Raw genomic sequence first — 26,144 nt, 5'->3', positions numbered from 1 at the left:
GGTTGTTTCGTGTCCCCGTCCGTACAAATGTATGATGCAGCGAACCGCAAGACTCGTGTCACCGTATCCTCCCACACTCGTATAACTTTGAAGTCGAGCTTGTTGGTGTCATCATGGTGAATGAGCAATGTAGATGGGAAAAAGTAACTGGGTCCGTGGGAGTGGTGTTAGAGCAATTTGTGCTAGAACTTCTAGGATAGAAAGAATATTACCTTAGGAGTTTTGAAGGCCGGATTGACCTCTCGTGTACGGATCGATGGAGAGTTAATGCCGCTCTTCTGATGAGGCTAAGACCGGGCACTTACCTCTTTTTTTTTTTGCAAGCCGAAACTAGTTGTGGTGCCTAAACTAATATGCTCTCGCTCGATATAACGGATGCTTGAGCTAAGTTGGGCATGGTATAATTTGATACGAGAAAGTTATTCGCCTAAGTGTTCCATGAGGCAATTAAAGAAGGAAGGCTTGCTTGACTTCGCTTGCCAAGCACCGCACGGGCTAATTCAGTAAGGCTAAAATCTGCCAGCTCGTGACAAGTGGTATCAAAGCAAGGATTCCTCTAGTAGGTGCGTGAGTTGGAGAAAATCTATGGTCTTTCCGATCCTATAAGTGCAGAGAGTGAATCACCGGAGCAAAAATGGCTCGAACAAAGTGCGATTCTCGACTTGCTTCTAGGATGCCAATGGGGGCACAACAAAAACCGGTTCATCACCGAAATAGGATAACGTTCCTTGATCAATTTAGCGAATCTCCGGATGTATCCTCTACCACGTTTTCAACAAAGAAAAAACCTCCATTAGTTAGCTAATACTAAGAAGTGCTTGCTAAGGAAAAAATGATGCCGCCAAAAGTGTAGTTGGCCAAAAGTGCCATACTTGAAAAAAAAAATGCAGGTGACCGAAGAAGCCCAAAAGGCCTTTGATAAAAAAGAAGCTATCGATGAGGAGAAGTTGCTTTCTTGGGTGAGCGCACGCTTGCTATCTATGTAAGATCCCATAGCGGCTTCGATGGTAGGAAAGGCCCGAAGAAGTGACAGAACGGCCCGAAAAGGGGGCGTTGCGGAATTGAGTGGAGGAAAATGAAACAGATTGGTTGTTCCGTTTCCCCATCCATACAAATGTACAATGTAGTGGACCGGAAGATTCGTGTTCCCGTGTCCACCCACACTCGTATAACCTTGAAGTGGAGCTTGTTGGTGTCATCGTGGTGAGTGAACAATGAAGATGGGAAGAAGCAACTGTCGGGTGATTTGTGCTACAAGTTCTAGGATATAAAGAATATTACCTTAGGAGCTTTAAAGGTGGGATTGGCCTTTCGTATACAAATTGGTCGAGAACCGATACGGCTCTTCCGATGAAGCCATTGCAAGCCGAAGCCGCTTATGGTGCCTAAAGTAATATGCTTTAGCTCGATATAACGGACCCCCTAGCTAAGTTGAGCATAGTATGATTCGATATGGAAAAGTTATTTGTTTAAGTGTTTCATGGGATAATTAAAGAAGGAAGGCTGGCCCGACTTGGCTTGCCAAGCGTTGGACGGGCCAATTCTACAAGGCTGAAATCTGCCGATTCGTGACACATGTCTATTGGCAAGCTCAAATAATTCTAAAGGCAAGTTTCTTGTGGTCATCTCGAAGACCTTTGCCTCCTATTCTGATACTCATCTTTGCTACGGCGACGCGGCCTTTAATCGGAATACCCGTATTTCCATCACCGTGAAAAATACAAAAAAGGAAGTTCTTTTCCCTGAAATTATACAAAACGATTCGAGAAATTCTTTGCCCATATGTACTCACAAAAAATGGCAGCGGCGGTGAGTGGGGCACCTTGATCTTGCCATCCAATGAGCGAACGGATAGAGCTTCAAGAAAGTGAATTGATGAGGACAGTGACCAATCGCAGATTGAAGACCGGAGTGAAATAATAGAGTCACAAGGTGGAATCTTTATTGTTTGCGATTGCAGTAGAGCGAGAGAGAGAGAGATCCAGAAGAGAGAGAGAGAGAGAGAGAGAGAGAGAGCTAAATTCTTTGGGTTTCACAGACATCCGCGAGCAAGGTCCACTTTTGCCCATTTCACCATCTTCTCGATTCCGTCCCCGTTCTTGGCAATGAAGAACAAGCAAGACCCACCATCGCAATCAACCCCTCAACACCACCCACAACCCACAAAGCCAGCGAGCACAGTCCTCCCTTACCAGACCCCGAGGCTCAGAGATCACTATTCTCTCGGCAAGAAGCTCGGCCAGGGCCAGTTCGGCACCACCTATCTCTGCACCCACAAGGCCACCCAGAATCTCTACGCCTGCAAATCGATCCCCAAGAGGAAGCTCCTGTGCCGGGAGGACTATGAGGACGTGTGGAGGGAGATTCAGATCATGCACCACCTCTCTGAGCACCCGAATGTGGTCCAAATCAAGGGCACTTACGAGGACGGCATGTTCGTGCACATAGTCATGGAGCTTTGCGGTGGGGGTGAGCTTTTCGACAGGATCATCCAGAAGGGGCATTTCAGTGAGCGCGAGGCGGCGAAGCTCATCAAGACGATTGTGGGTGTTGTGGAGGCGTGCCACTCTCTTGGGGTCATGCACAGAGACCTCAAGCCGGAGAATTTCTTGTTTGATACCCCGGACGACGATGCCAAGCTCAAGGCCACCGATTTTGGGTTGTCTGTCTTCTATAAGCCGGGTGGGTTAAATGGGTTTTTTGCTATTTCCTCTCTTAGTGTTATTGTGGTTGAATTGGAGATGATGGATTCACTGGTTTGAGTACTTGGTTAGCGGCCCATTGCTGATTGTTTCTTGATGTCGATTTAACGAAATGTCAGATGGCAGTTATGTTCGATTCTGTTTTCCAGGAAGATTGATCAAAATGCATAAGCACTTTATAGGCAGATTGCGTTCTTTAACCGTGAGGAATAATACTTCTTGTAAAGTATGTCACGAAGATTGTGGATTCAGTTGGGTAATCGTAAAGTTTGGTGATTTGTTCTACGAGAAGGAGTTTGGGTTTTCTTCTGTTGCCCTTTTGCCTGTCATTGTCTAAGTTTCTTTATCCCTCCGATGACCAAACCTCCAAAGGGCTGCCTCTTGCTTGATGATGATGCTGATAGGAAAACCGGTTGTTTATTTGTGGGGAGAGGGGTTTGGAGGATCAAAGATAATCAGCTAAGACTAATTATTTCAAAATATTGGAAATGCCCTAAACTTTCTGATTTGGTTGGGAAAGAGAATATGGACGCGGTGTGAGGCTCCATTTTTGCTTGATGTGCACAGACTAAAGTGACGCCATTTCCTGCTTTTCTCATCTTAATCTTCTAAGATAATGTTGTACTTCAGAAAGACTAACTAAAATGCAGTAGAATCTAGGACTTTATATATTTTGCATCTGATGACATTCATATTGGAATAATATGTATAATGCACAGTTACGACCTACTATTTGGTGCCTTAAACAATTTACACACTGTTAGCATGATACTGAAGGCTGGATTGCCTGCTCGAAATGACACAATCAGCCGTATTTATGTGGTACTTTGTGTGTGTGATTTTGCTCTTCTAAGAACCTCTATTTTGCAGGGAACTTCACTTTGATTATTATTGATTCAATTGGTATCATGCGACTCTTTGTCTTTTAGAGTTCAAATATGTACTCTGTTTCACATAATATTTCTTGGAGGCTCTTGCATGCTTATATTGTTTGTCAGAGTCACAATATCGAAATCCAAAATGACTAAGTTAATGCTCATTGGTTCTAAAACTCTCTTCATTTTGCGTAAATGGGGCACAAATTCTACTTTGGAGATGCTATTAACTCCACATGTTCTTCTGCCTTGTGCTTAAATATTTGGAAAGAAATCATGCTTGATACTTTTTGCATAATATGCTGGACATGGTTTTTGCTTTTTGAGGGCGAGCTTATGATGGGAAAAGAAGGCTGAATGCATAGTAAAGAGATGAAAGAAGTAGAGGCATTGTAACCTGCAGCAGTTATAGGTTATTGTTTCTGTGGATTGAAGTGGCAAGAAGCTGGATACTGGTTTTCACTACCTTAATGTACCAGTTCATCTATTATGGTGGCGAGAAGCTAAAAGCTGGTTTTTTCATCTTTATTTGACTTTTATAACTATCTTAAAATGACTTATTGTACAAAGGCAGCATGAAAGATATGGACAAGACATACCATCGTAACCTGTAATTAATGCGGTAAAGAAAACTTTTTATGATGTCTGTTGTTTTCTCCAAATGATTGAGTCACTCTGTCTTACAATATGAGTCATCTTCTATTTTGCTCTTTTAGCATGCAAACCTGCTGATGTGATCTTGAGGTCTGCTTAGCCATTAGCACTTTCTCACATCTTAATAATGTGTTAACTGACTTTTTTGCTATATTGTCAAAGAAGAGCTATTACCTTTTCTTGGGTATGCACTGCTCACCTTTTGGAGTTTTTTCCCTTTACAGGAGAAGCTTTTTCTGATGTTGTTGGAAGTCCCTATTATGTTGCCCCAGAGGTTCTGCGTAAGCATTATGGACCTGAAGTAGATGTATGGAGTGCCGGTGTAATACTTTACATTCTACTTAGTGGAGTTCCTCCCTTTTGGGCAGGTAGAAACATTGCAAAGTGTTGCAGATACCGCTCTTCCGAGTTTCTGTTATTTCATCTACTTACTTTACTATTGAACTTGACACATGCAGAAACTGAATCTGGGATCTTCAGACAGATATTGCAAGGAAAATTAGATTTTGTGTCTGACCCTTGGCCTAGCATCTCAGACAGTGCGAAGGATCTGATAAAGAAGATGCTTCAAAGAGACCCTAGGAAAAGATTATCTGCTCACGAGGTTATGTGTAAGTTGTTTCATTTGCATGGAACCATGACCTTATTTCTGCTTTGTTACGTTTTCTTTTGCAAGCCTTCAAGCATATGTTTTCGGTTTCTAAATCCATGTCAATTCCTATTGGCGTTTGTTACCTAGTAAATCAAGCCCCGGAATTATTGGATCTCTCCCTCTCTCTCCCTCTCTCTCCCCCACCCTCCCCAAGGACCGTACTTTTGTTTCTCTAGTTCAGAAAGCGTGTTTAATCAATGTCCTTTTTGGTAGCTATTCCTGCTCCATGTGGTAATAACAACATTGAATTTCATGTCAGGTCACCCATGGATTGTTGATGACAGAGTTGCCCCCGACAAACCTCTTGATTCAGCCGTTTTGTCACGTCTGAAGCAGTTCTCAGCCATGAACAAACTTAAAAAGATGGCATTGCGTGTATGTTGTAGAGGATAAGTACTCACTTTACAATATCTTATGCATGAAATTTGGATGTACACTATGCTATATTTCTGTAACTTCTATGGAAGTTATGAGATTCGTAAATCAAGTTTAAGTTGCAATCTGTGTAGGTTTGGCAGTCTATCACTATATAGTAACCTTATGTTCGCTTCCCTTAGATGCTGACAGAATTCAGGACCAATGGTAGCTCTGCGTAATATTGCTTTTTGGAATCATTTCAATTTTCATATTTACCCTATTTCTCCTCTCACAGATTTAAATTTGAGTCTCCCTAGTGAAGTTTTTTGTGCTTCACCTTCGGTATCTGTAAGATATCTGACTCTACTTAATCATTCCCGAGTCAATCTGCATAAAGAAAAATTCTGTCTTCATTATGATTGTTTTGAGCAAAGTTGGTCTACGTCCATGTAGGGTAAGATGATGGAAAAGATGCTTGTTTGAGATGGTCTGGACATGTGAAATAGCCCCTTTTAGGTACTATAATGCACATTTCACAGAAAAACAAATGTAGATTACAAGAATAGGAAAGCCTGAGAGGATGAGGCTGTGAACTGTGTGACAAGATTTTGGATACTTGAGCACAATGAACAAGAGGATCCACACGGCTGATTTCAATAAGTACAAGGAGATTAAGTGGTTCTTGCTGTCTTTTCTATTGTCGAATTGCAACTGTTGAGTGTAAACAGTTTAGTCTATAAAATAACTTGCTTTGAACTCACATTCAATTGACCACTCCTAGAATATGATAACTGATGGTGGTCGATGAAGAGCTTACTGTCTCTTGCTACTGTTTAGGGTACTCCCCTAGTGGACTTAGTGATTTATCTGATGGATCGGGAGGACTGACATATCATCCCCTTTGACACTTCTCTCGAATTTTTTCCATAAATAAAAAATTCTTTCTTCTGTTGTCATTAGATGAGATTTTCTTTTCATCAGCTGATGTTCTAGAGGTGAGTAATATCAACTTTCTTGAGAAAGTGACGGAGTAAGCAGAACTTTTTATGGTATTGATCTCTTATTATAGAAGTTACTTCTTGACATCTCTTGCTCTGTACCATTTCAATTTTTTGGGTATTAATACAGTGATTAGAGTCATTGTCTCATGCTGATATTTGTCCTATTGACTCTTCTTTACAGGTAATAGCAGAAAGACTTTCGGAGGAAGAAATTGGGGGCTTGAAAGAGCTCTTTAAAATGATAGATACAGATGACAGTGGCAGCATAACATTCGAGGAACTAAAGGATGGGTTGAAGAGAGTTGGCTCCAATCTTATGGAGTCCGAGATCAGGGATCTTATGGATGCAGTAAGTCAGTTGGTAGTTATGGTTGGTTCCACCAAGTAGGATTTGATTATGACACAATGCATGCTAATTGGCAGGCTGATATTGACAACAGTGGAACAATAGACTATGGTGAATTTCTCGCTGCTACGTTGCATCTGAATAAGATGGAGAGAGAGGAGAATCTTGTAGCAGCTTTCTCTTACTTTGACAAAGATGCTAGTGGTTATATCACCACTGATGAGCTTCAGCAAGCTTGTAAAGAATTTGGTCTGGGTGATGTTCATCTCGATGAGATAATTAAAGAAATTGACCAAGACAATGTGAGTATCTCTAGTTACTCGTTTTTATTTTCGAGCCTTAGCTTTTCCCTGTTTGGTAGTATAGTGATTCTCCTCTAGATTTGTCTGTTTGGTTTAATTACTATTAGAAAGGCACCATATGGCTGCTGCAAACCCACATTCAAGGAAATTTGCCATATTTCTCTTTGATAAGAAGCCTGGGCTGGTGTCAATCATGATACTGTAAAAATCATTTCTTCTCTAGTGAACAAAAGCCGAGGCCTGTTTCTCCCCGTAAACAAACCACATATTCGATGGACTCACTGTAAGCAGAGGCTCTGGATTGCTTTACAAAAAATTAAACTTACGATTTGCCAATTTGTTCAGTTGAAATGACCTCCAAAAGAGTGGCTAGATTTTAGACAATAATGTGGAAGTAGTTGGTATATGAATCCTCCTTAAATTTGTGCAGAAGCACGTCTTTCTAACATGTTAAAACATCTCCATTGAACATTGCAAGTTATAAGGAAATGTGTAGGAGAGATAAATATGGAGAAGAAAGAGATCGTTTGAGGTGATCTTGTTTTCAGACTTTCCAGGAGAGGAAGGCACTAGTTCCCCTTGATGTGCTAAATTGCTTTGGTGATAGTGTATCGCTCAAATCATTTTTCATCCCTTTAAATCCAATGATGCATCTTGGTTGGTCCTGTTACTAAATATTCAGTATATTCATGTAGAAATATAAAGGGAGTGTGGTGGACCTTTTACTCATGACGCCCCCTTCCCCCTCACCCACCTGAACCCACCCCCCTCCCTCCACCTCATAAAGAAAAAAACCTCAAATTTGGGATATTTCCGCCAAATGTTAATCCATGTTAACCATAAATATCAGAGAAGCATCGTTAGCACTTCATTTCATGCTTGAATGAAACTGACTTGCACATGATGGAAAAGCTTACACTTTGTTAGTCACATAGATAGACCTTAAATAGTCACCTCATGCATTTTTAAGACTGATTGATAGCAGCTCCATATATACTTTCCGGGGCCAGTGATGGGAATTCAGTCTGCAGGCCATGAAGACGGGGACCTGTCATTCACATCAAATATATATCTTTCTAGATAGGAGTTTTGTTTTGATCAGTTGGTAAGTAATCTAGGACTTCAAGAATAAATGATCTTAAGGACATGCTTTTGTGGTGGAAATCTTGACCGTGGATAGTGATCCAGTGTAGCAATGTGAAGGAAATGTACCTTACGAAGAAAACTTTAGCCTGAGTGGTGCATAATTGAACTTTAACGTGATGGGTGTGTACGTATTTCCTGTAGTTAATAATCTTCTCGGGGGAGCATTTATGTTGATTATGCTATATCATATGATTGATCTTTCGTTTCAACTCTATGTACCTTTTCTTTGTTTAGAATTTGATGTATTTCTATGGCTCTTTTTGTTAGTTTCCTTTCATTTTCTTGACTTAATAGACTTTTGGTGCTCGACTATCCAAGGCATATCGTGACTGCACTATATGCCAGCTTCTGTGGTGATTTTCCTGGACTTGTCCCAACTGATCTACACACAATGGTGTTTGGCAGGATGGTAGAATAGATTATGGGGAGTTCACTGCTATGATGAGGCAGGGTGATGGTGGAATGGGAAGGAGCAGAACCATGAGAGGCAACTTGAACTTCAATCTTGCGGATGCTTTTGGAGTAAAGGACTCGGCATAAGGCACTGACATAACCTTCTATTGTATTGTTGGGGATGATGTGACGTTAGGACATACGGGTGAAGATTAAGCTTTCTCAAAAGGTGGATGGTTTCTGAAATTTTGTTGGGAATCGCTTATGATGGTCCCAACAAGTGATGAAGAGGTTCTATGCTCTTTCATGAATTGTAACATTGGCCAACACTGATCTCATGTATCTTTTATCTCTTTCAAGAATTTGTCAATTTTGAAATGCGAAGCATCACCCACGCCACTCTCCTTTTTAAAAGAAAATGCGTTCAGTTTTCGGTTTGGGATCCTAAAAGTGGCTATAAATTACAATGGGCCGCATTGCTTCCTATCTCTGCTTTTCGATGATTTGAGTCCTTCCGCTTAACTGTGGTTTCGGTTCTTCTCGATGAATGAACGGATTGCTTCCCCTCAAACAAGTGGGGAAATTGGCGAAATAAAGCATCGGGGTCTTGCAAAACAGAGGATACTTCCCATGTTTTCCTCTCCTACAAAACAGAGGAAACAAAAGTCAGGTTCCACAGAAGCATATTTGCTGGTTTGTGGTAGCCAACATTCTGGTAACTCTAGAAATGCTACTTATCCTCCATTTGTGAAGGTTCTATTTGAGAAAAAAATAAAGGAGTCTTGTCGCAAGCGATTTCAATTTTCAGTTTGCTTGGCTTGCTTTCCGGCAACTGAGCCCTGCTATTTAGCTAGGCTTTTTGCGCCCTTAATCTGGGATTTTGTATGGTAAGAGTCTATTTGAGGAAGCTATTGCACAGCACAACCTGTTCTCATGTACTTTGTCACTGTTCAGGAAACGGTAAAATTATCAGTGGAGCTCGAGCTCACAAAAATAAAGGCACGAGAAGATCTCCGGCATCCTAATTAGTTTTGTATACTCATGTCTCCCGTATCTGGTCTTCTCTTGTATAATACCATCGGATGTGCAATGGTGAGGAGGACCTGCTTAGCTTTGCTGCACAAGGTAACATTATGAAGCATGCAAGTCGGGTCCAACAGCATTTTAAATTTTCCGTTGATAAATCTGTAGACTTGGTTTTGAATAACTCCAAACTCGATCGCTTTGACTCAATAACTTCGTGATGATGTGCACGCTGAATAGCTTGAGAGAAATGTATTTTTCTGGGGCTAAAATGCACCATGAAAAAGGGAACACTGGCAAAATAATCCGAGTTGCTTCAAGGGGACTTTCGGACATTCCCCATAGGTTTTCAAAGGAAAGAGTTCCTTTTACCAATGGACGGCGGCAACCCTTTGCCTGTCTCCGGCCAAAGCCGTCCGCCGTCGTAGAATTTTCATGGTAGTAGTTTTGTCACGTTAGTAACGCTTGGTCGATGATGTGACTTAGAAAGTGAAAATGACCCTGACTTTATCCTGAAATTGGAAAAGTTAGAGAAACTGGCCGCTTGGGATTGAACCGAAGCCGAAATCTATGTCGATTTCAATTTAATTAAGCTAGGGAAAAATTTCAAATAAAGATTTAAAATACTTTTATTTTCTTGAATAATTCGTTGAAGATGAACTTATTTTAAATAATGATCCGAAGTGCTATCATTATTTCAAAAAAGGACATGACCAATGGTATTTTTGTCATTTATATTTTTTGAAATTTCTTCTTTTCTTTTTCTTTCTTTCTTTTTAATTTTTCTCCTAGCCATCGGCGAGGGTTGGGCGAGGCCGCCCTTAATGGCCACAAGTGAGGGCCGGCCTCGCTTGGGTGAGGCGACTCTCGCCCGCCCTCGTTCAATGGCCTGCGAGAGTAGCCGAGCCCTTGCCGGCCCAAAAAAAAAAAAAAAAAATGGGAAAAATGAAAAGAATAAAGAATAAAAGGGGAAAAAAATAAATAACAAAAATACCCTTTGTCAGAAATTATTTTATTTTATTTTATTTTTTAAGGAAGACGAGGATATGGATAGGCCCTCCTGCAATATATAAGAACGTTTAAGCAGAGCAGAGCAGTGAAGAATCATGGCTTCCTCCTCCACACTCTCCCTCTGTTCTTCTCTCGCGTCTCGATGCAGACTCTCTCACAACCCAAAAGCCCACCATCCCCACCTTTCGCCCTCCATCTCCTTCTCTCCCTCCAAGGCCAGCGTCGCTCCTCTCCCCTCCCTCAAACTAGCTCCCTCTAAGCCCTCCTCGTGCTCATTTACCGCCAAGTCCTCCGAATCCGATGCTCCCGTGATCGAATTCGCCCCCGAACCCGCCGAGCCCGAGCCGGCCCCGGAGGTTCCGAGCCCCAGTGACGCGCCCAAGCGTGAGGAGGTGTTCGCCGTGGTCATGGTGAGTGGCGACTTACTCGTGCGCCATTTCGTGGTTGTTGGCAACATGGGTTCCTCAGTCTTTTACTTAATGTGGTCTCTGTTGTTCAGACACGCAAGAGGGTAGTCGTTATTGTTGTTTTGATGCTCATTCTTACCTTCTGGTGTGCGTGTTCTGGACTTTGACTAGATTGGGTCTCGCCAGTACATCGTGTTCCCTGGGCGCTATATTTACACGCAGAGGCTTAAAGGTGCGAATGCGAACGATAAGGTGAGGACATTCTCTCTCCTGTTTACGAGCACTAAAGTAGTCGAATTATTTTAATCATCCATTTATATATGTGAAGGAAGCAATTTTTTGGAACTTTCTTTAGGTAAAAAAGGGCCTTGTGCATTTGGAGGGAATTGGGTTTTCATTGGATGAATTTACATTGTATTGTGCCTAGTAGGATGAATCTTCTGTGGCAGCATCCTGAGGTCTAACTAGTGATTCTTGAGATCGACTCCTCTCTCATACGGGAAGTCAGGAAAGATATGCTCTGTGGGAATTTTGTATGCAATGCAGCTGATATATTAGAATTCAACTTTGTACTCTTTAGTGGCGATTAAATGTTTGGTGGAGAATGACACATCCCCAGAATAGAGAGTTTTGAAATGTTATTGCTGGTTGTGGGAAGAGGCAGGGTGCCAGCACTTTCCTCTTGATCTTTCTTGGATTGAAAATGAATGTCAACTTGCTTGGCTCATTTGCTTAGAGCAATTGTTTATAGGGTTCTATGTTGACGTCATCTTTTTATGGAAGTCTAAATGCTTTGAAGATCTATATTTGAGATTGAGGTGTTATTAGAGCATTGAAAAATCCTTTAATTTGGAAGTATGTTACTTAGCCTATAGTAGGATTATGTCCTTCATCTTGCTCATCAGCTGTTGAATGATAAATTGTTTATGAGACAAGGAGTCTGAATAGTTATATTGGGACAAAATCTCTTAGAACAATACCTTGTCATATAACCCCAGTATTTTCTAGTCTGAGGGCTCACCTACATCTAGTTCTTCCCAAGTCCTTATGGTTGCCTCCTATGTTGGAGACCAGTACGCATGCTTACATCTGGAAGGGTTGTGTGCTGCTTAACACCTCGCTGCCCATATATGGTGTTAGCTTTGGACACATTGAAGATTCTTTGAAATTACATTTTCCATGGACTGAAAGAGATTGTGTTTGTTCATAATCCCAGTGGAAAGTGCGAGTCTTAGTTTTTCTTCTGATTATTTGTTCCCAATTGTGGATTTTAGGGACACCAAACTAAAACAGAGAAATGCACCAATATTTACACCCCCAATGCATTTGTAGATGCATTCATGCATACCTGTGCTGAGGGTGAGAGGTTTTCCATTACATATGGAGAGTTGATCTTGTCCTTTACTTGTTCATGTTTGAATTTCTTGCTTAGATAATTTCTTAGTTTTTTCCGAAGTTAAGACATTTTCTATTTTAGCATATAGGGCATGACTACTTGCATGTCATTTCTGTTTCTTCATTTGATTGAGGCTGGAGATGCTAAAAAATAATATTCAATTCAATAGCTCGATCGGACATATGGTGTTTATTGATCTCGAGAAGGCGTATGATAGGGTTCTAAGAAAGGTTACGTGGTAGGTTCTTGAGAAGAAAAAAGTACCTTCAAATTATGTAGAGGCAATCAAGGATATGTATGATGGTGTTACTACATATGGGAAGGCTTGTAATGGCACATCAAGTTATTTTCCAATCACGGTAGGCTTACACCAAGGTTTTGCTTTGAGTCCTTATCTTTTTGCCCTAGTTATGGATGAGCTAACAAAAGATATCCAAGATGAGGTGCCGTGGTGTATGTTATTTGCAAATGATATTGTGCTTATTGATGAGACTAGGGCTAGGATTGACGCTAAATTAGAATTATAAAGGAGCACGTTGGAGTCTAAAGGATTTACGTTAAGTCGAAGTAAGACCGAATACATGAAGTGTGAGTTCGACACGGCAAAAGGAGGAGATCAAGAATCCATGAATATGCTCGGACAGGAGGTATCCAAGAAAGATGCCTTTAGATATCCGGGATCAATATTGCAAAAAGGGGGAGAGATTGATGAGGATGTAAGCTATAGAATTAGAGCAGGCTGGATGAAATGGTGCGGTGCATCGGGGTTTTTGTGTGATCGCAAAATCCCTCTTAGGCTAAAAGGAAAAATTTATAAAATAGCGATAAGATTTGCAATGCTATACGGAGCTGAATGTTGGCCAGCATAGAGGCAACATGAGCATAAAATGGGAGTAGCAGAAATGAGGATGTTAATATGGATGTGTGGTCATACAAGTATGGATAAGATAAGAAACGAAGATATTCGACGAAAAGTTGGAGTAGTACCGGTGGCAGAAAAGATGAGAGAACATAGATTGAGATGGTTTGAGCATAATCTTCAAAGATCCTTAGATGCTCCGGTAAGAACAGAAGTTTGTTACCGAGAGCATGACATGAAGAAAGGAAGAGGTCGGCCGAAATTTACCTGTGGGAAAGTAGTAAAATAAGATTTAATGAAGTAGGAAATAGGATGGAGTGGAGGAAAACTATTAGCATTGTGGAGGAGCAGAATTCCTATGTTTTAAACTGTTCTTTTTAGTCATTTTTCCCTATATATATTTATATATTTTTATTTTTATATATTTATTTTTATTTTTATATAATTATTTATTTCCTCTCAATCGGTCTTGCTTTTATTTTATTTATTTTTGGGTTCATTGACCGCCGACCCTAACTAGTTTGGGATAAATGTGATGTTGATGTTGATGTCAATAGCTCGGTCAAACATTAATGCTTCCATCTATTTTTTTCCTAATGTCCTTCGGTAAATCTGGATTGTTTGTTCAAGATGAATGGGTGCATTTGTATATGTATGTGCATATGCGCATGGGTGCTGCTGAAATAAGATTGAAGTGTCAATATAGTACAAGAGGAGACGAGAATGTAAACTAATTAGGAATTGGATCAGTACTTCCATCTAGTTTGGGGTACCAGAATCTCAAGGCCTGCTGTATTGATATTTTTCAGTATATAAAGCATGAAGCCCGTTATGGTGGCCTCTATTTAAAGTTTCATAAGCTTTTGGAACCTGTAATAAGTATTGCCTGAGGTTTCTCCAAAATGAGTAAAGAAACAATGAGCTCCAAAAGCTCAATGAAAGTTCCATTGTATCTAATTCTTCAGGATTCTGTAGTGATCTTTATATGTATGTGATATAAGTGAATATCCATGCCTACAAGTGCTTAACATACGTGGATATTTGTCAAGAGTTTTCAGAAGCTGTTTGCTCTGTTATTTATTGTGATTACGATGACCTTCCACATTTAGAGAAATTGTCACATTTCTTAATGTAAATATTTTCTTCTCTTGGGAGAGAGTTATTTTCAGTTTTAGATCCATGCACCTTCCAAGGGTCCTGTTGGAGCTATATTTGTCATTATTCTTTCTTCAGATATCTGACTCTTGGATTTTCTGCAGATAATTTTGAATAAGGTATTGCTTGTGGGGACCAAAACAAGTACCTATATTGGAAAGCCAGTGGTGCCTAATGCTGCAGTGCATGCTGTTGTTGAAGAGCAGGTTGTAGGATCCTATAGTTAATTTGGAATTTTAAATAGTATGCCAATGCATTCACAAATCCATTTTTTCTCCCAATTTTTAACAAAAAACGAAAGAAAAAGGAAATTTCTCCATATTGATGGTGTGCATCCTTCTTATACAGGGTCTAGATCCCAAAGTGATTGTCTTCAAGTACAAGAAGAAAAAGAAGTACAGAAGAAATATTGGTCATCGGCAGGTATTGTAGAGAAGTGCATTTGAAGCAAGAAGACTATCAAAACTACCATATTTGCACTTACTTAGATCATCATGTTCTGATTTCCTTGCGGTTCAACTGTTCAGCCAAACACCAGGATCAGGATAATGGGCATCACTGGCTATCAAGACTCTCCTGCAGTCACCCTTGATTCATGAGCTCCTGCCCAAGGTGTCTCAAGCCAACTTTAGGAAGTCGTAATTCTTGTGCTCCGTGCAATGGAGTAAGGCTTCTTGTTGTATTTGCGCTTTCTGCAACGGGGAACTGAATATAGATCTTCCTTGGACATCATTCTAGATCCATTTGGTTCCTTTAAACAAGTCATTACCGCGTTTGCTCAACCTTTTTTTCGTTGTTTTCGGCACGCAGCATTTACTCGAGTATTCTGCTCTTGGTATCCTAAAGATGATCCTTATCCTAACTTAGCCAGGAATTAAGGATTCGCTGAGTTGTTTCTCTCCCCCGATCCAAATAAGAAGTAAGGGGGGGAGAACCTCAACCTCTTATCACTTGATCATTTTGCAGACTTAAAGGACTCAACCTCTGAGAGACCCAACCAATTTATGCATCCCAATGGCTTATGGTCGAGCCTTCTTAGCTCTTTAAACCCTTTGCCACTTTCTGTTTCCGACGGTGGCAACAGTAAGAACTATTCATTCTGGAGACGTTTGAGGGTGGGATGATACTGCCGAGAGTGGCCTGTTATAAAATTGATTCGGGGATGCAGATTACTCGAATTTCTTTCTTTCGTTCGAGAAAAATCCAAGAAAGCTACACAATGCTTTACTTTCTGTACTTAAGATGTGCTGTTAGTTGTGTACTCGAACCTTCTTGATCCTCCTCCCTTCCCTGTGAAACGTGAGTTTCCACAGCTCTGCCCGAGACTGGATAAATTCAATAACAGCCTTCTGCACTTAGTCACATTGTTGAGCATCTAGGAAAATCATGCAGGTCATCTCATAAGGGAAAAGAATGGTGAAATAAATCAACTGGAGGAGGCACTGGTGCATGTCCACTGTTTTCGCGGAGATCATAATGGTATCATCTTATAATTCACTACCAATGCATCGGATAAACTACAATTCTTAGTATCATCCCAGATCGAAAAGGAGTAAAACAGTGAACCTTGGCTAAAAATGTGAGGGCTCCAATTGCCACATTATACCTCGCAATCATATATTGTTGAACAGACACATAAGAAGAGCAGTACAAGTTACAACTTTACGTCCGGGTTTAATTTGTATTGCTATAAGTGTGGGGGACTGTAGTCAACTTGTGGGTCACAAGATGAGGTTAAGAGCTGCCTTTTAGCCGAACTTTAACAAAGTTGATTGAGACTTAAGCCACTGGATCTTCAGTTCCTCCCAGTCTCGGCAATCCCCGGTAGATTGGCAGTTTCCAAAGGCATTTCACAGGGGGCTTATCGCTCATTCATAAGTTCGTTTTCTCTTGAAGAGCGTGGGGATTATAATAAGCAACCCGATCAGGAACAGCACCATCAAAGTTTTCACATCGTATAGGTCTTTAACTGACTTAAGATCTCCAAGAGCAAGGCCAGCCTGATGATGAGACGAGCAACAGCAGCAGTAAATAAACATGAAAACAGGAATTTCATAACTAACTAGACATAACAGCATTATAAACATCTAGCCAAAGACATTAGACTAATTGATAAGATACTTGGATAGTCTACCCTTATTATGTTCAGGAAGCAATAAGCAAGGAGAAGCAGGCTTTGCTCTGACATATTATATCCATCAAACGTGCAATGCAGCAACAAAAAGAATTCGACGCTGTCCAGTGCGCCACTCTATAAGTAGCCATCTCCACACAACTTCCTATGTGAAAATTTTCCTTCAGTGAGATATAGTGAGAGTCAATGTGCAGCAAATATATCTATTAGATATTAGTCCGCTGAGTTGGAGAAACGTAATAACAATACAAGGATAAGTCTTCCTAGTGAGAAGATCTCTAACCCATAGAAGTCCTTTGACACCTGTGGATTACCCACAATATGAAAAGGACGAGATCTTCCCTATGTGCATAGAATGAACTTAACCAAACTATACTAGCTTCATTGACAAAATGAGTATACCAGCTTTACACCATGGTGTACATGACATTTAGAACTGAGAAGAGAAGATACATCATTTCTGGCACTGACCTATTCATCATCTTTATCACTCCAAAAAATACGTGGATTGACAAACGATATTAAGGGACACAAACATTTCTGAGGATCAAAAGTAATTTTGTTGAAAGTTTCATATGGTTGCTGATATAATCAAAGGAGTCAGCACCCATCATTTTCCCTGAACTAGATGTTTGGAAAACACTTTCATGAAATCATGACAATGTATTTTAGTGAGCAATGGTCTATCAAACTAACAACCCATCAGACAGAGAAAAAGAACTCAAAATAGAAGACAAAACCACAAATAAGATCAATTTTGTATTCATCCATAGAAGGAACATCTGAAGATTTTCGGTGGAGTAAAACAATGAATAATGCAGGGTTAAATCTCCTTCAAGAGCTAGGCACCAACCAACAATCCCAAGAAATTAACCATTAATCTGAATAAAACAGGTTTGGAGCACATATCATCTTGTTCTTGTAGTAACCAAAGAGGCATCGGGGTAGAATGTATAATACCCGACTAAGAGAACAGCCTCACTAAGCCTGACAAAACTAGCTATCTACTCAAGGAAGGTCCAATGTTGAGAGAAAACTTACTCTGACAGTTATCAAAGAGGCTGGAAGAAGACCAATTACTGTTGCCAAAAAGAAAACATGAAAGGGTATATCAACAATTGGAGAAGCCAAATTGATAAAAAGGTTGGGCAATGTTGGAGTTATCCTCAGAAATAACATATAATTCAGCAACTTTTCCCGACGCTTTGCTATCTGCATCAACAGAACATCCATTAGTTGCGACTTGTAGCTATTGCATAGACAAAATCTAGACAAAACAAACAATCTTACGGCATCATGATAAAATTAACCGCACCTCTCCTTGGAAAAACCTCAACTTCTCAGGCCACAACCAACTAACTAATGGTTTTCCTATCAATTTGGACAAAAAAAAGCAGGAAGATGCTCCGGCTGTGGAATTGAAGACAACTAGGAAAAGGCCTCTTATGACACCAAAAAGAGCTCCAGCGAGCAAGGACATGAAGATTGTTCCAGGAATCATGAAAGTTTGCATGAAGATGTAAGTTGCGCAGTAACCAAGAATGAACTTTGCTGGGTACTCTTTAGCATATGTTGAGAGATCATCTCTGGATCAACATAAGCATTAGTTAGACAAGCGGAATCAGATAAGCAGTATTTGAGAACTCATCTGAATGAATCACACTGATCTTGGAATACTTTAATATGAATGAAAGAACAGTAACTGAAGCATACATGCATTAAAGAACTAGTGTTTAGTAAGCTATTCTACAACCCCTACAGCTGTAAACATCAGTGCTGTAACTTTTGCAATGTGTTTGCAGCTTTCCAACATATCTGTCAGAGCACAGTCACACCACTATAGAACTACGACATGGGCATGACTATACCAAATGAACAATGTAGCACGCGGAAAAGAAGCCAGAACACAATAAACTTCCAAATTTTCAAGAATGACCATCGATCTAAGACAAAGTAGTCATCTTCTCATCTCAAGACTAGTGAACATGAAAGCAATTCTGGTGCTACAGCTCCTTCCAACAAGTGCTCCAGACTCAAACCTAGAGCTCGAACTAGACCGTGAAAGAAGCACAACTCAGTAGACACCTCACAGATTAAAAAAAGAAAAGAGTAGACCCCTCCATTTTCTCATCAGTAGTTTTTATCACACAACCAAACAAAACTCAATTATGGAGAAGTTGTCTTCTTTTTTGCTATTTTGCCTTTTCCCTCTCTTATCACCAGTTCCCTCTTCCGAAACCATGAATACACATCAAACCACAATAGTTTAAATTCAAGACCCAAATTTCAGCAGATGCTCATTCATGACGAACCACAGGCAATAAAATTAAGCATAAGCAGCTTTCGGCCACACTCGTATTACGATCTCTCATCACATTAGTCATTCAGCCGTCAAGCGACGCGCACAATGAACCATTGCTTCCAAATCCATCGACATATCAACGCATAAAGCTGAAAACAAGCGCATAAAACAAACACCAACAAAAGAAAAAGGGGAACAGAAGATAATTGAGCCTACTTGAGCACGCGAAGATCCGAAAGCGTGCGGGGGAGCTTGATTTTGCCGTACTCAGCGGCGGGCATTGTCTTGTATATCCAGAACAGTCCCGTGGTGAAGAAGAAGAAGACGCCGACGAACACCGCGAGCTCTCCCCGCGACAGCGGGAACCTCTCCGACTTAGGTTTCTTCCCGGTGGGAGAGTCCTCCCCCATGGCAGCCTCTTCGTCTCTCGGCAGCCTCGCCGTGTCCACGATCACGCTCCTCGGCGCCGCCATGGGAGAACGCTTCCGAATCGGGTTGCGCGCAGGCTTTTCGGATTGCTCATAGAGGATTCTGGAGATTGATCGGATTCATGATCGCCGGCATCATCAGATCTCGAGACAAAGTAGAGAGAGAGAGAGAATGTTCGAATCGGGAGAAGGGAATTCAAAGTTTCTGATTTTGTCACAAAAGTTTCGAATGGTGGATGAAACCCCGCCGATGGAGCTCGAACAGGGAGGCGATTTTGACTTTCAGAGCTTCAAGCATCGGTGGCATGAAAGTTATGAAACAGGTTTTTATGGTTCGAAATGGAAAAACGAAAAATTTCAATTTTTGGCCCTAATTTACACGATTTTACACTTTCTCCGTCCTTAACTTTCAAAATCTATCGATTTGATCGCTGATATTCTAGGATTCGTTACATTATGGTCCCTCGTGCTTGACCACGCTCGAGCACCTCACGTGAGTCGCACATGCAAAGGCTTTCGGTGGCACTTTTGGGAATTTTTGTTTTGGTCGGATATTCTTTTGGGAGTTTGAAGAGATCCTCCAACAACCTCGGTTGCCCCTCGATCCTACAAATTTGAAATGTTAAGGGATGAACTTTAGTTAAATCCGTAATCATGTTTGATAATTTCTGATTTTTAATTATCGATTTTTCGATATTAATTTTTTTTTTTGCAATTGATTATTAACTTTAACGAGAATCCAATCATTTTTCACGGATTCCTAAAATGGTGAGCATGTGACCATCACATCGCATCGACGTCAATTGATCGAGTTCTCCAATAAAATGTATAAATTGCAAAGAACCGAAAATCTAACATATTGGATTGTTAAATCTACGCATGTCGGTTACATCGAAATCACTAAAATGAACAGCCACCAATTATTTATAGCGACCAAATCTTGACATTTCACAACCAATTCTTTTGGTCATTAGCTTTTCGTTTAGTGAATTGAGCTCTTATACCATACCGTTCTTGTTCATGTTTGTCCTTCCGCCAAAAAAAGCTGATGTGGCTTACCACATTAGCGCCACATTAATGCGTCGATATCCATGTTGGCGAGACGTTGTCAAGCTGTTCCAATTCATTGTCGACGTTGAATAACTAATGGATAAATAAAAAATTTAAGAACACACGCGGCATTAAGAGCATAGTGGTCGCCATTGACCAGAGGGGATTAAGATTCCGAAGATGGCGGTTACGGCGGCGATGCCCCCAGCTACCGGCGAGGGTAGTAGGCCCATTGTAGTTGTTGCGTTGCCTCACCTCAAATTTAAGACTTTCGCAACACGAAATCTAGTCGATCAAGGTTTGGGAAGTTACCACTAGTAACAATGGTACTTGCCTTTGGGCAAATAATTTTATTACCTTAAAACATGGTATTAACTAATCTACTGAGATAAAAAGCTAACCGACAGCGGCACCATACTTACTAGTACATCTAAGAGTTATTAGAACTCACTAAGAATATATGACATACCTACAAACATGTACTTGTACAGGCCAATTTTAATACTTTTTTCCGTGTGAAATGAAACTTTTTAATAGGTTGAAATTGGAAAAAAGTAATCAGCAGATTTGTATACTTTCACTAAGTAGCTAAAATGGTTCGTTAAAACACAATACAAAACGAAGGGAATAATTGTAAACGAAAATTAAGCTAATATCTCTAACACTCAATGCATAATTATACCTTAAACTTCTACCATTTGAAAATTGGAGTTTTTCTTTTTAATTATTTATTTTAGTTAAATTCTTTTTGTTTCACAAAAATCTAAGTTACTTACCCAAATAAAACGAGTGCTCACATATTTATTTGTCTTCATCCCAACGCATTTCATACATCACCGTTGATGTGAGCAGCAAATTACTCGTTAAAAATAAAATCGTTTTTATCGATAATGTAGTGATTTTAAAGATTATACATCCAATTTTCGTCATTTTCTGTAACATATTCATATTTTCATTTTTCATTCGATAGGTAAAGTACGAATGTTTTTTGTTAGTTACTTTGATCTTGAAGTACAGTAGTCAACTAATCACTCAGGAATGGCTCCTTTTTTTGGCCTTTTCCTTTCTAACAAGTAGTAAAAAGTCAACACTAACCAAATGGCAAATGACAGGAGGGCCAATTCCTGTTACAAGCCCGGGGTTGTCAACAGGATGCATCAGGATTCCATGAAGAAGAACACAATATGAAGCCCACAACAACAAATGTGAAACAATATAGTAAGAAACCCTCGGCGGTTAAATGTAATGAAGATGGCTATTATCATTCAATGCCATTTTACAGTGACTAAGAGTTGAGAAGCAGTCAAATAAGAAGAACTGTCTGTACATATAATCAGCTTGATAAACAGGGGAAGATCTTGAAGAAACCTTTTATATGACAGACGACATGCAATGTTCAGTTTGAAAGCAGATTATTGTAATGCATGGCTACCTTAGTATCGGATTGGTAAAGTGGGGAAGAAATGAGATGAGTCCTTGCTAGGAGTCAGGGAAGCACCCTAGGAAATGGCCGACCTGGCTCTCGGTTTCGCGAACGAAATCGAGAGAGCTCGACCGCATGTGCGTGCTCGGCTCAGTCAGCCTCAAAGCGTAGCTGCTGCCGCTGTTGCTCACGTGCGATGTGAGCAAGCTATCCAAGCTCGTCCACTCATTGATGAACTGGGCACTGTCGTCGTTAACGTTCTTGCTCCTCCCGTCGTCGTACTCTTCCTGGGTCGACAAGTAGTTGTTAGTTGTTGTTAAGCTCGTCGAGAGAGTCGGGCTATCGAGCTGCGGAAGCTCACTGAGCTGACTGTCCCAGAGGGGTTGATGATTTGCGACGGGCTCTTGACAGGGAGCGAATTGGTGCCGGCTGAAAGAGACGGCTTGGCTTGTGTCGGGGATTATTGAAGGGGGAGGCCGAGGATTATTGTAGTCTCGAACGTAGTAAGCATGGTTCCATGCCTCGAACCCTTGTCTATGGTTGGGGCAAGGCTTCTTGAATGCTCGGCACACGACCCATCCTTCATCCTGCAATACATTGAGTAAGTTAGGTTATGGATCATGAATTATATCGAGTCTGGCAGCGTAAAAATTAGATAGGTAGGTTTCTTAAGTAATGTTTTTGATAATGACGTCTGTCGCGAAGCAATAAATACCGCTCTTCTTGATGAAAGAATTGATAACTTGCCTGAGGTGGTGCATGTTCAGAGGTCTGGAGGCGATATTCATGCATGATCCAATCGGACTTCCGTCCATTGGGAGCGCGGCCCCGATAGTAAACCAGGGTCTTCCTCATCCCTATGATCTTGTTCTTCGAGAGCACAGCCTTGTCCCTCCCCGTGGCCTTCCAGAACCCCACCGCGGTGGCCCGGTTGGTGCGGGTTCCGGTCGGGTATTTCTTGTCCTTGTGACTGAAGAAGTACCACTCGCTCTGCTCCTCGTACCCTAGCTTGCACCTACCTGTACACGCGTTGATAAATATAATCACTTCACTCATGCTCGTTACAAAAGAGAAGCATCAGGAATTCCGTCTCTTTTTCTTGGTTGTTGTGGGGTGGCTTTTGATGCAATATGTCTCCTGATTTTGTTGTGCTAAAACCTAATCTTTTTATCCTGTTATGCGGAATATGATTGATCTATCCGATTTGCGTGAGGTATGCTATGATTATTGCTAGAATAGCAGGCGCTAAGTTGGCTAGATGGCATATAATTGGACCTCCTTTTCTCTCGAGGAAGTCGTTCGTATGATAGTTAGATCATGCGACGTGTTGTTGAAAGTCATATGTGTCGCCCTTGGGTCATACTATCAATCAACTTGTCAAAAAGTAGGACGAAAAATTGAAGTGTGTGTTACAATACCTTCGATGTCCCAAGGTTCCATCTTGTAGAGATCAAGCTCAGCTATTACATCTATATCCATCTTGATGGAGTTGACCTTTCTGCTGAGGTAGTAGCCTACAAGTTCTTCCTCCGTTGGATGGAACCTAAACCCAGGCGGCACACACGATTCCAACTCCATTGACGATGTTATCCTGCACTCAAAAGCCATATCTTTCGCTCCATGAGAGATGAAATTGACAACTCTGTGTAGGATTAATCCCTAAAAAAAAATGCTATGGTAGATGGAGCTAATCACATTAATAGGTCACATGGAAATATCCATATTTGCTTAGGTAAAGCAGAGAGCCTTCTAAAGATAAAATTCTTTTAAAACTGAAGAATGTATGACACGATTTTTTGTTTTAAATTGTTACATCAAATAGAAACTATGATCTCCTTTTAGCAAAGGAAGAAGTATTGCCTATCGGCTTGTCTATTGACCGATTGCACGTCGAGAACTTGTATGATTAACACTGGATCCTACATAAAGAAACATATGTTCACATATGATTCTTATACTGTGATTGATTCTATCTATCACGGCGTTCATAAAATGAGTATATATATGATACCAGTGAAAAATTGCCTCATATTGAATGGACTGTGTTTAGAGACGTTAAACACATATGAAAACCACCGAAGGAGATAAAGTAAAAGCCGGCTGTTTTCACTCACCGAATCAGCTCTAGATCTCAGAGAATTGAGCACACAAAACTGAAAGATTAACAATTCAAGAATCAACTCAAAAGGTCCTTTTGGAAAACACACTGAGCCTCTTTATTCTCCCTCTCTCTCGTTGATGTTCTTTCCACTCCAAATTCTCACCAAGTTACCATCAGAAAACAAGACTGTTTCCTGGGACTCTCATTCTCAGCTTCAGTTGGAAGCTGAACAGAAGGCATTAAGAAGTTGGTGAAGACAAAACAATGATGGAGGCACGTTAGTTTTGTGGTCCTATGGAATAGACAAATACATGAATGAAATGGCAGACCAATGACTGGGATCCACCAGATGACATGACAATACCTTATCCTACAAGCCAGGAACTGTTGTCTAACATCCTCCGGGTGCATGAACCTTTTTGCAAAACATATATAAGCGTGCGTGTGATGTCTATTGTAATCTAATGTTAGGACAACATAAGAAAAGTGGCCGCAAAGGTTGACCTTTTTCTGCCACAAAAGGGCGTGTGTTTGTTTGTGTTTTCTTTGAGTGCAATGCACTCCGAGTACTAGAGCCTGGAGCCGTACTTTTCCTCACCCACCATAATACTTACTTAGGCCCTTGTACACCTTTTCCATCACTCCATGTGTAGTATTAAATTTCCACCCAAACACCTAACACCTACGTTTGCCCTCTCTTTAGCTCATACTTTCGTTTTATCTCCTTAGGACCTTTTTGATATAACAGCAACAATGAACCCTTTCGTTTGAATAGCTGGAATGAGTTGAAGGAAGCTCGGTGGAGCTCATCAATGAACAATAGCAACGCGGATGCTACCATGCGATGCGCCCATGCATATGTGAATTGAGGAGACTTAAACTGTGTCCAATCTAGGGTTTGCATGAATAGACGTCTTTACAGAAAGAGTCGAATTCAGCCAGTTCATTGCACAACAAAGACCAAATGAAACTAAACATCAACGAAGAAATTACAGCGCAGCAGCAACACACCCCACGTCAGGACCGGTGCTGAACACCGACCGATCTCAAAAACTCACGGTTTCTTTCCGGGAGAAAAGAGAGAAGGGAAATATGTGCAGCTAGCAGGAACCGATGCAAATGCAGCAAGAGATTATGGCACTCACAGTGAGATGCGGTCGTTTCTTTTTCGTGGTTTTCCGCCGTTGGGGGAATCGAAGAACGTGTGGAGGAGAGATGGCTTTTTCGCTTTCGGACGATATGTTGTGGGCACACAAGAACGAGAGAGTGGGATGACTATATATATATGTACTGATGAGCAGGGAAGGGTGAGAGAAGAGAGAGGGAATTGATTGCGCGTGGGGTTGGCTGATCAAAAGAACATTGCAATCGAAAGATGTTCGTTTGGACGGCGGGACATCAAGTTTTTCACGCCACCTTCCCACCGTTATAGTGTGTTCTAAGATTTTGTTTTCCACTTCATCACTCCCCCTTTTAAGAAAAACAAAGAAGAGAAGAGCCAAAAAAAAAAAAAGAAGAAGTTTGTTGGCTTGGCTTTGGCCTTTGTGGATTATTACAGGAACGACAGACACATTAGCATAGCATATGTTGGATCGATCACTCCCAACAATCCAGCTCTCTGTCTCTGTCTGGTGCGCCGCCCTTTGCATTCCTGGCCACTCACCGGCCGCCACGTGGATTCCAGGTCCGAGTTCGCAGGATGTGTCCCTTCGTGCGCTGTAGAATAGAAGCATCTGGGTCGGGTCGGACGTTGTTCTCGGTGGCCGCATTGGGACGAGAGATCTTGAGGCATCCTAGTAGGGGCAAGAGTAGAGTCACAAAGTAGATGGCTTCATAATCGTCCGGACTGAATAGTAAAACTTCCGTCCTTCGCCCAACATTAGAATTCGAGAATCCGCAGGCGTTTCGGTGCTTTGGTTCTCTCTGATAGGAGACCAACCCGGCCTTCGGCCTTGCCATTCGGAAACTCTACTTTGACCTTGGATATATTAGCCTAATGCGATCGTAGGTGTCAATCATGTGAGATTCACGTGAACGAGTCGATGGCGAATGGGTGGCTCCTCGACCCGGAGGGTCCTTCGAGAACGAACGGTTGCCCTGCGCTTCTCGACCCACGGAGGGTCGTTCCCATCCCACGCAGCCAGGATGGGAACGCGATCTGTAACCTGAACCTGTCCGGTGTCCGATATCAGCAACTAGGAGACGAGAGCTGAGGACGTAAATCTATATCTATCGAGTCTAGGCACGTGAGACATCAGCAGGCTATCAAAAAAATGATGGTCTTAAATGCATGCTCGTAAAGAGAATTGTTCTTGTACGTCTGTCTACATGTGCTGAAGTGCATGCGACTTTACAGTTTAAGCTAGTGATTGGGGGCATGTCTATTGCAGCTTATGATTCGTACTAACAATTTCTCTTCAAAAAGCC

The 26,144-nt window shown here is 41.2% G+C and overlaps 4 protein-coding genes and 1 long non-coding RNA gene across 9 annotated transcripts; 2 read left to right on the top strand and 3 right to left on the bottom strand.

The window, feature by feature from the left end:
- Nucleotides 1–1,491: 1,491 nt before the first annotated feature.
- Nucleotides 1,492–13,434, bottom strand: LOC115742275. Its single transcript, XR_004015545.2, has 3 exons — nt 12,446–13,434; nt 11,984–11,989; nt 1,492–1,503 (listed from the first exon to the last, which is right to left on the bottom strand). It is a non-coding gene; the product is annotated as an uncharacterized LOC115742275 (long non-coding RNA).
- On the top strand, nt 1,799–8,806 carry LOC115742043 (calcium-dependent protein kinase 11). The gene is made up of 7 exons (XM_030676160.2): nt 1,799–2,682; nt 4,456–4,599; nt 4,690–4,842; nt 5,143–5,258; nt 6,423–6,590; nt 6,665–6,889; nt 8,441–8,806. Exons 1-7 carry the CDS (start codon nt 2,106–2,108, stop codon nt 8,573–8,575), a joined length of 1,518 nt encoding a protein of 505 aa, XP_030532020.1. The 5' UTR covers nt 1,799–2,105; the 3' UTR covers nt 8,576–8,806.
- Nucleotides 10,502–15,650, top strand: LOC115742204 (50S ribosomal protein L21, chloroplastic). 2 transcript variants are annotated; one of them, XM_048274637.1, is made up of 6 exons: nt 10,502–10,872; nt 11,041–11,121; nt 14,384–14,485; nt 14,628–14,702; nt 14,807–14,883; nt 15,241–15,650. In XM_048274637.1, exons 1-5 carry the CDS (start codon nt 10,558–10,560, stop codon nt 14,876–14,878), a joined length of 645 nt encoding a protein of 214 aa, XP_048130594.1. In that variant the 5' UTR covers nt 10,502–10,557; the 3' UTR covers nt 14,879–14,883; nt 15,241–15,650. The 2 variants fall into 2 exon arrangements, 1 of the variants encoding a protein (XP_048130594.1); XR_007197540.1 differs by having other exon boundaries at nt 10,503–10,872; nt 14,807–14,943; nt 15,246–15,650.
- A 30-nt stretch (nt 15,651–15,680) lies between these two features.
- On the bottom strand, nt 15,681–19,425 carry LOC115742119 (uncharacterized membrane protein At4g09580). 2 transcript variants are annotated; one of them, XM_048274636.1, is made up of 5 exons: nt 18,932–19,425; nt 17,729–17,999; nt 17,455–17,625; nt 16,466–16,558; nt 16,141–16,279 (listed from the first exon to the last, which is right to left on the bottom strand). In XM_048274636.1, the coding sequence occupies exons 1-4, from the start codon at nt 19,186–19,188 to the stop codon at nt 16,478–16,480; spliced, it is 780 nt and encodes a 259-aa protein (XP_048130593.1). In that variant the 5' UTR covers nt 19,189–19,425; the 3' UTR covers nt 16,141–16,279; nt 16,466–16,477. The 2 variants fall into 2 exon arrangements, with proteins under 2 accessions (XP_030532132.1, XP_048130593.1); XM_030676272.2 differs by lacking the exon at nt 16,466–16,558 and having other exon boundaries at nt 15,681–16,279; nt 18,932–19,422.
- Nucleotides 19,426–21,293: 1,868 nt separating this feature from the next.
- LOC115735619 (NAC domain-containing protein 30) lies at nt 21,294–25,036 on the bottom strand. 3 transcript variants are annotated; one of them, XM_048274597.1, is made up of 5 exons: nt 24,863–24,964; nt 23,035–23,207; nt 22,364–22,635; nt 22,145–22,203; nt 21,296–22,045 (listed from the first exon to the last, which is right to left on the bottom strand). In XM_048274597.1, exons 2-5 carry the CDS (start codon nt 23,192–23,194, stop codon nt 21,673–21,675), a joined length of 864 nt encoding a protein of 287 aa, XP_048130554.1. In that variant the 5' UTR covers nt 23,195–23,207; nt 24,863–24,964; the 3' UTR covers nt 21,296–21,672. The 3 variants fall into 3 exon arrangements, with proteins under 3 accessions (XP_030522846.1, XP_030522837.1, XP_048130554.1); XM_030666986.2 differs by having other exon boundaries at nt 21,294–22,203; nt 23,035–23,212; nt 24,863–25,036; XM_030666977.2 differs by having other exon boundaries at nt 21,294–22,203; nt 24,863–25,035.
- Nucleotides 25,037–26,144: the final 1,108 nt, after the last annotated feature.

The sequence above is a fragment of the Rhodamnia argentea genome, chromosome 2 (assembly GCF_020921035.1).
Source record: "Rhodamnia argentea isolate NSW1041297 chromosome 2, ASM2092103v1, whole genome shotgun sequence".
NCBI classification, from domain to species: Eukaryota; Viridiplantae; Streptophyta; class Magnoliopsida; order Myrtales; family Myrtaceae; genus Rhodamnia; species Rhodamnia argentea.
The sequence above is the reverse complement of the archived record's forward strand: the minus strand, read 5'-3'. Positions and strand labels throughout refer to the sequence as shown.

Excerpts from the sequence above, each read along its gene's own strand:
- LOC115735619 (XM_030666986.2), bottom strand. The coding sequence starts at position 23,194 with ATGGAGTTGGAATCGTGTGTGCCGCCTGGGTTTAGGTTCCATCCAACG. Across the intron at positions 22,636-23,034 it reads GGAACCTTGGGACATCGAAG|GTAGGTGCAAGCTAGGGTAC; the intron begins GTATTGTAACAC and ends ACGCGTGTACAG. Across the intron at positions 22,204-22,363 it reads CTGAACATGCACCACCTCAG|GATGAAGGATGGGTCGTGTG; the intron begins GCAAGTTATCAA and ends AATGTATTGCAG.
- LOC115742119 (XM_030676272.2), bottom strand. The coding sequence starts at position 19,188 with ATGGCGGCGCCGAGGAGCGTGATCGTGGACACGGCGAGGCTGCCGAGA. Across the intron at positions 18,000-18,931 it reads TCGGATCTTCGCGTGCTCAA|AGATGATCTCTCAACATATG; the intron begins GTAGGCTCAATT and ends ATGTTGATCCAG. Across the intron at positions 16,280-17,454 it reads CCTCTTTGATAACTGTCAGA|GCTGGCCTTGCTCTTGGAGA; the intron begins GTAAGTTTTCTC and ends TCTCATCATCAG.
- LOC115742204 (XM_048274637.1), top strand. The coding sequence starts at position 10,558 with ATGGCTTCCTCCTCCACACTCTCCCTCTGTTCTTCTCTCGCGTCTCGA. Across the intron at positions 11,122-14,383 it reads GTGCGAATGCGAACGATAAG|ATAATTTTGAATAAGGTATT; the intron begins GTGAGGACATTC and ends GATTTTCTGCAG. Across the intron at positions 14,703-14,806 it reads GAAATATTGGTCATCGGCAG|CCAAACACCAGGATCAGGAT; the intron begins GTATTGTAGAGA and ends TCAACTGTTCAG.
- LOC115742043 (XM_030676160.2), top strand. The coding sequence starts at position 2,106 with ATGAAGAACAAGCAAGACCCACCATCGCAATCAACCCCTCAACACCAC. Across the intron at positions 5,259-6,422 it reads TTAAAAAGATGGCATTGCGT|GTAATAGCAGAAAGACTTTC; the intron begins GTATGTTGTAGA and ends TCTTCTTTACAG. Across the intron at positions 6,591-6,664 it reads TCAGGGATCTTATGGATGCA|GCTGATATTGACAACAGTGG; the intron begins GTAAGTCAGTTG and ends GCTAATTGGCAG.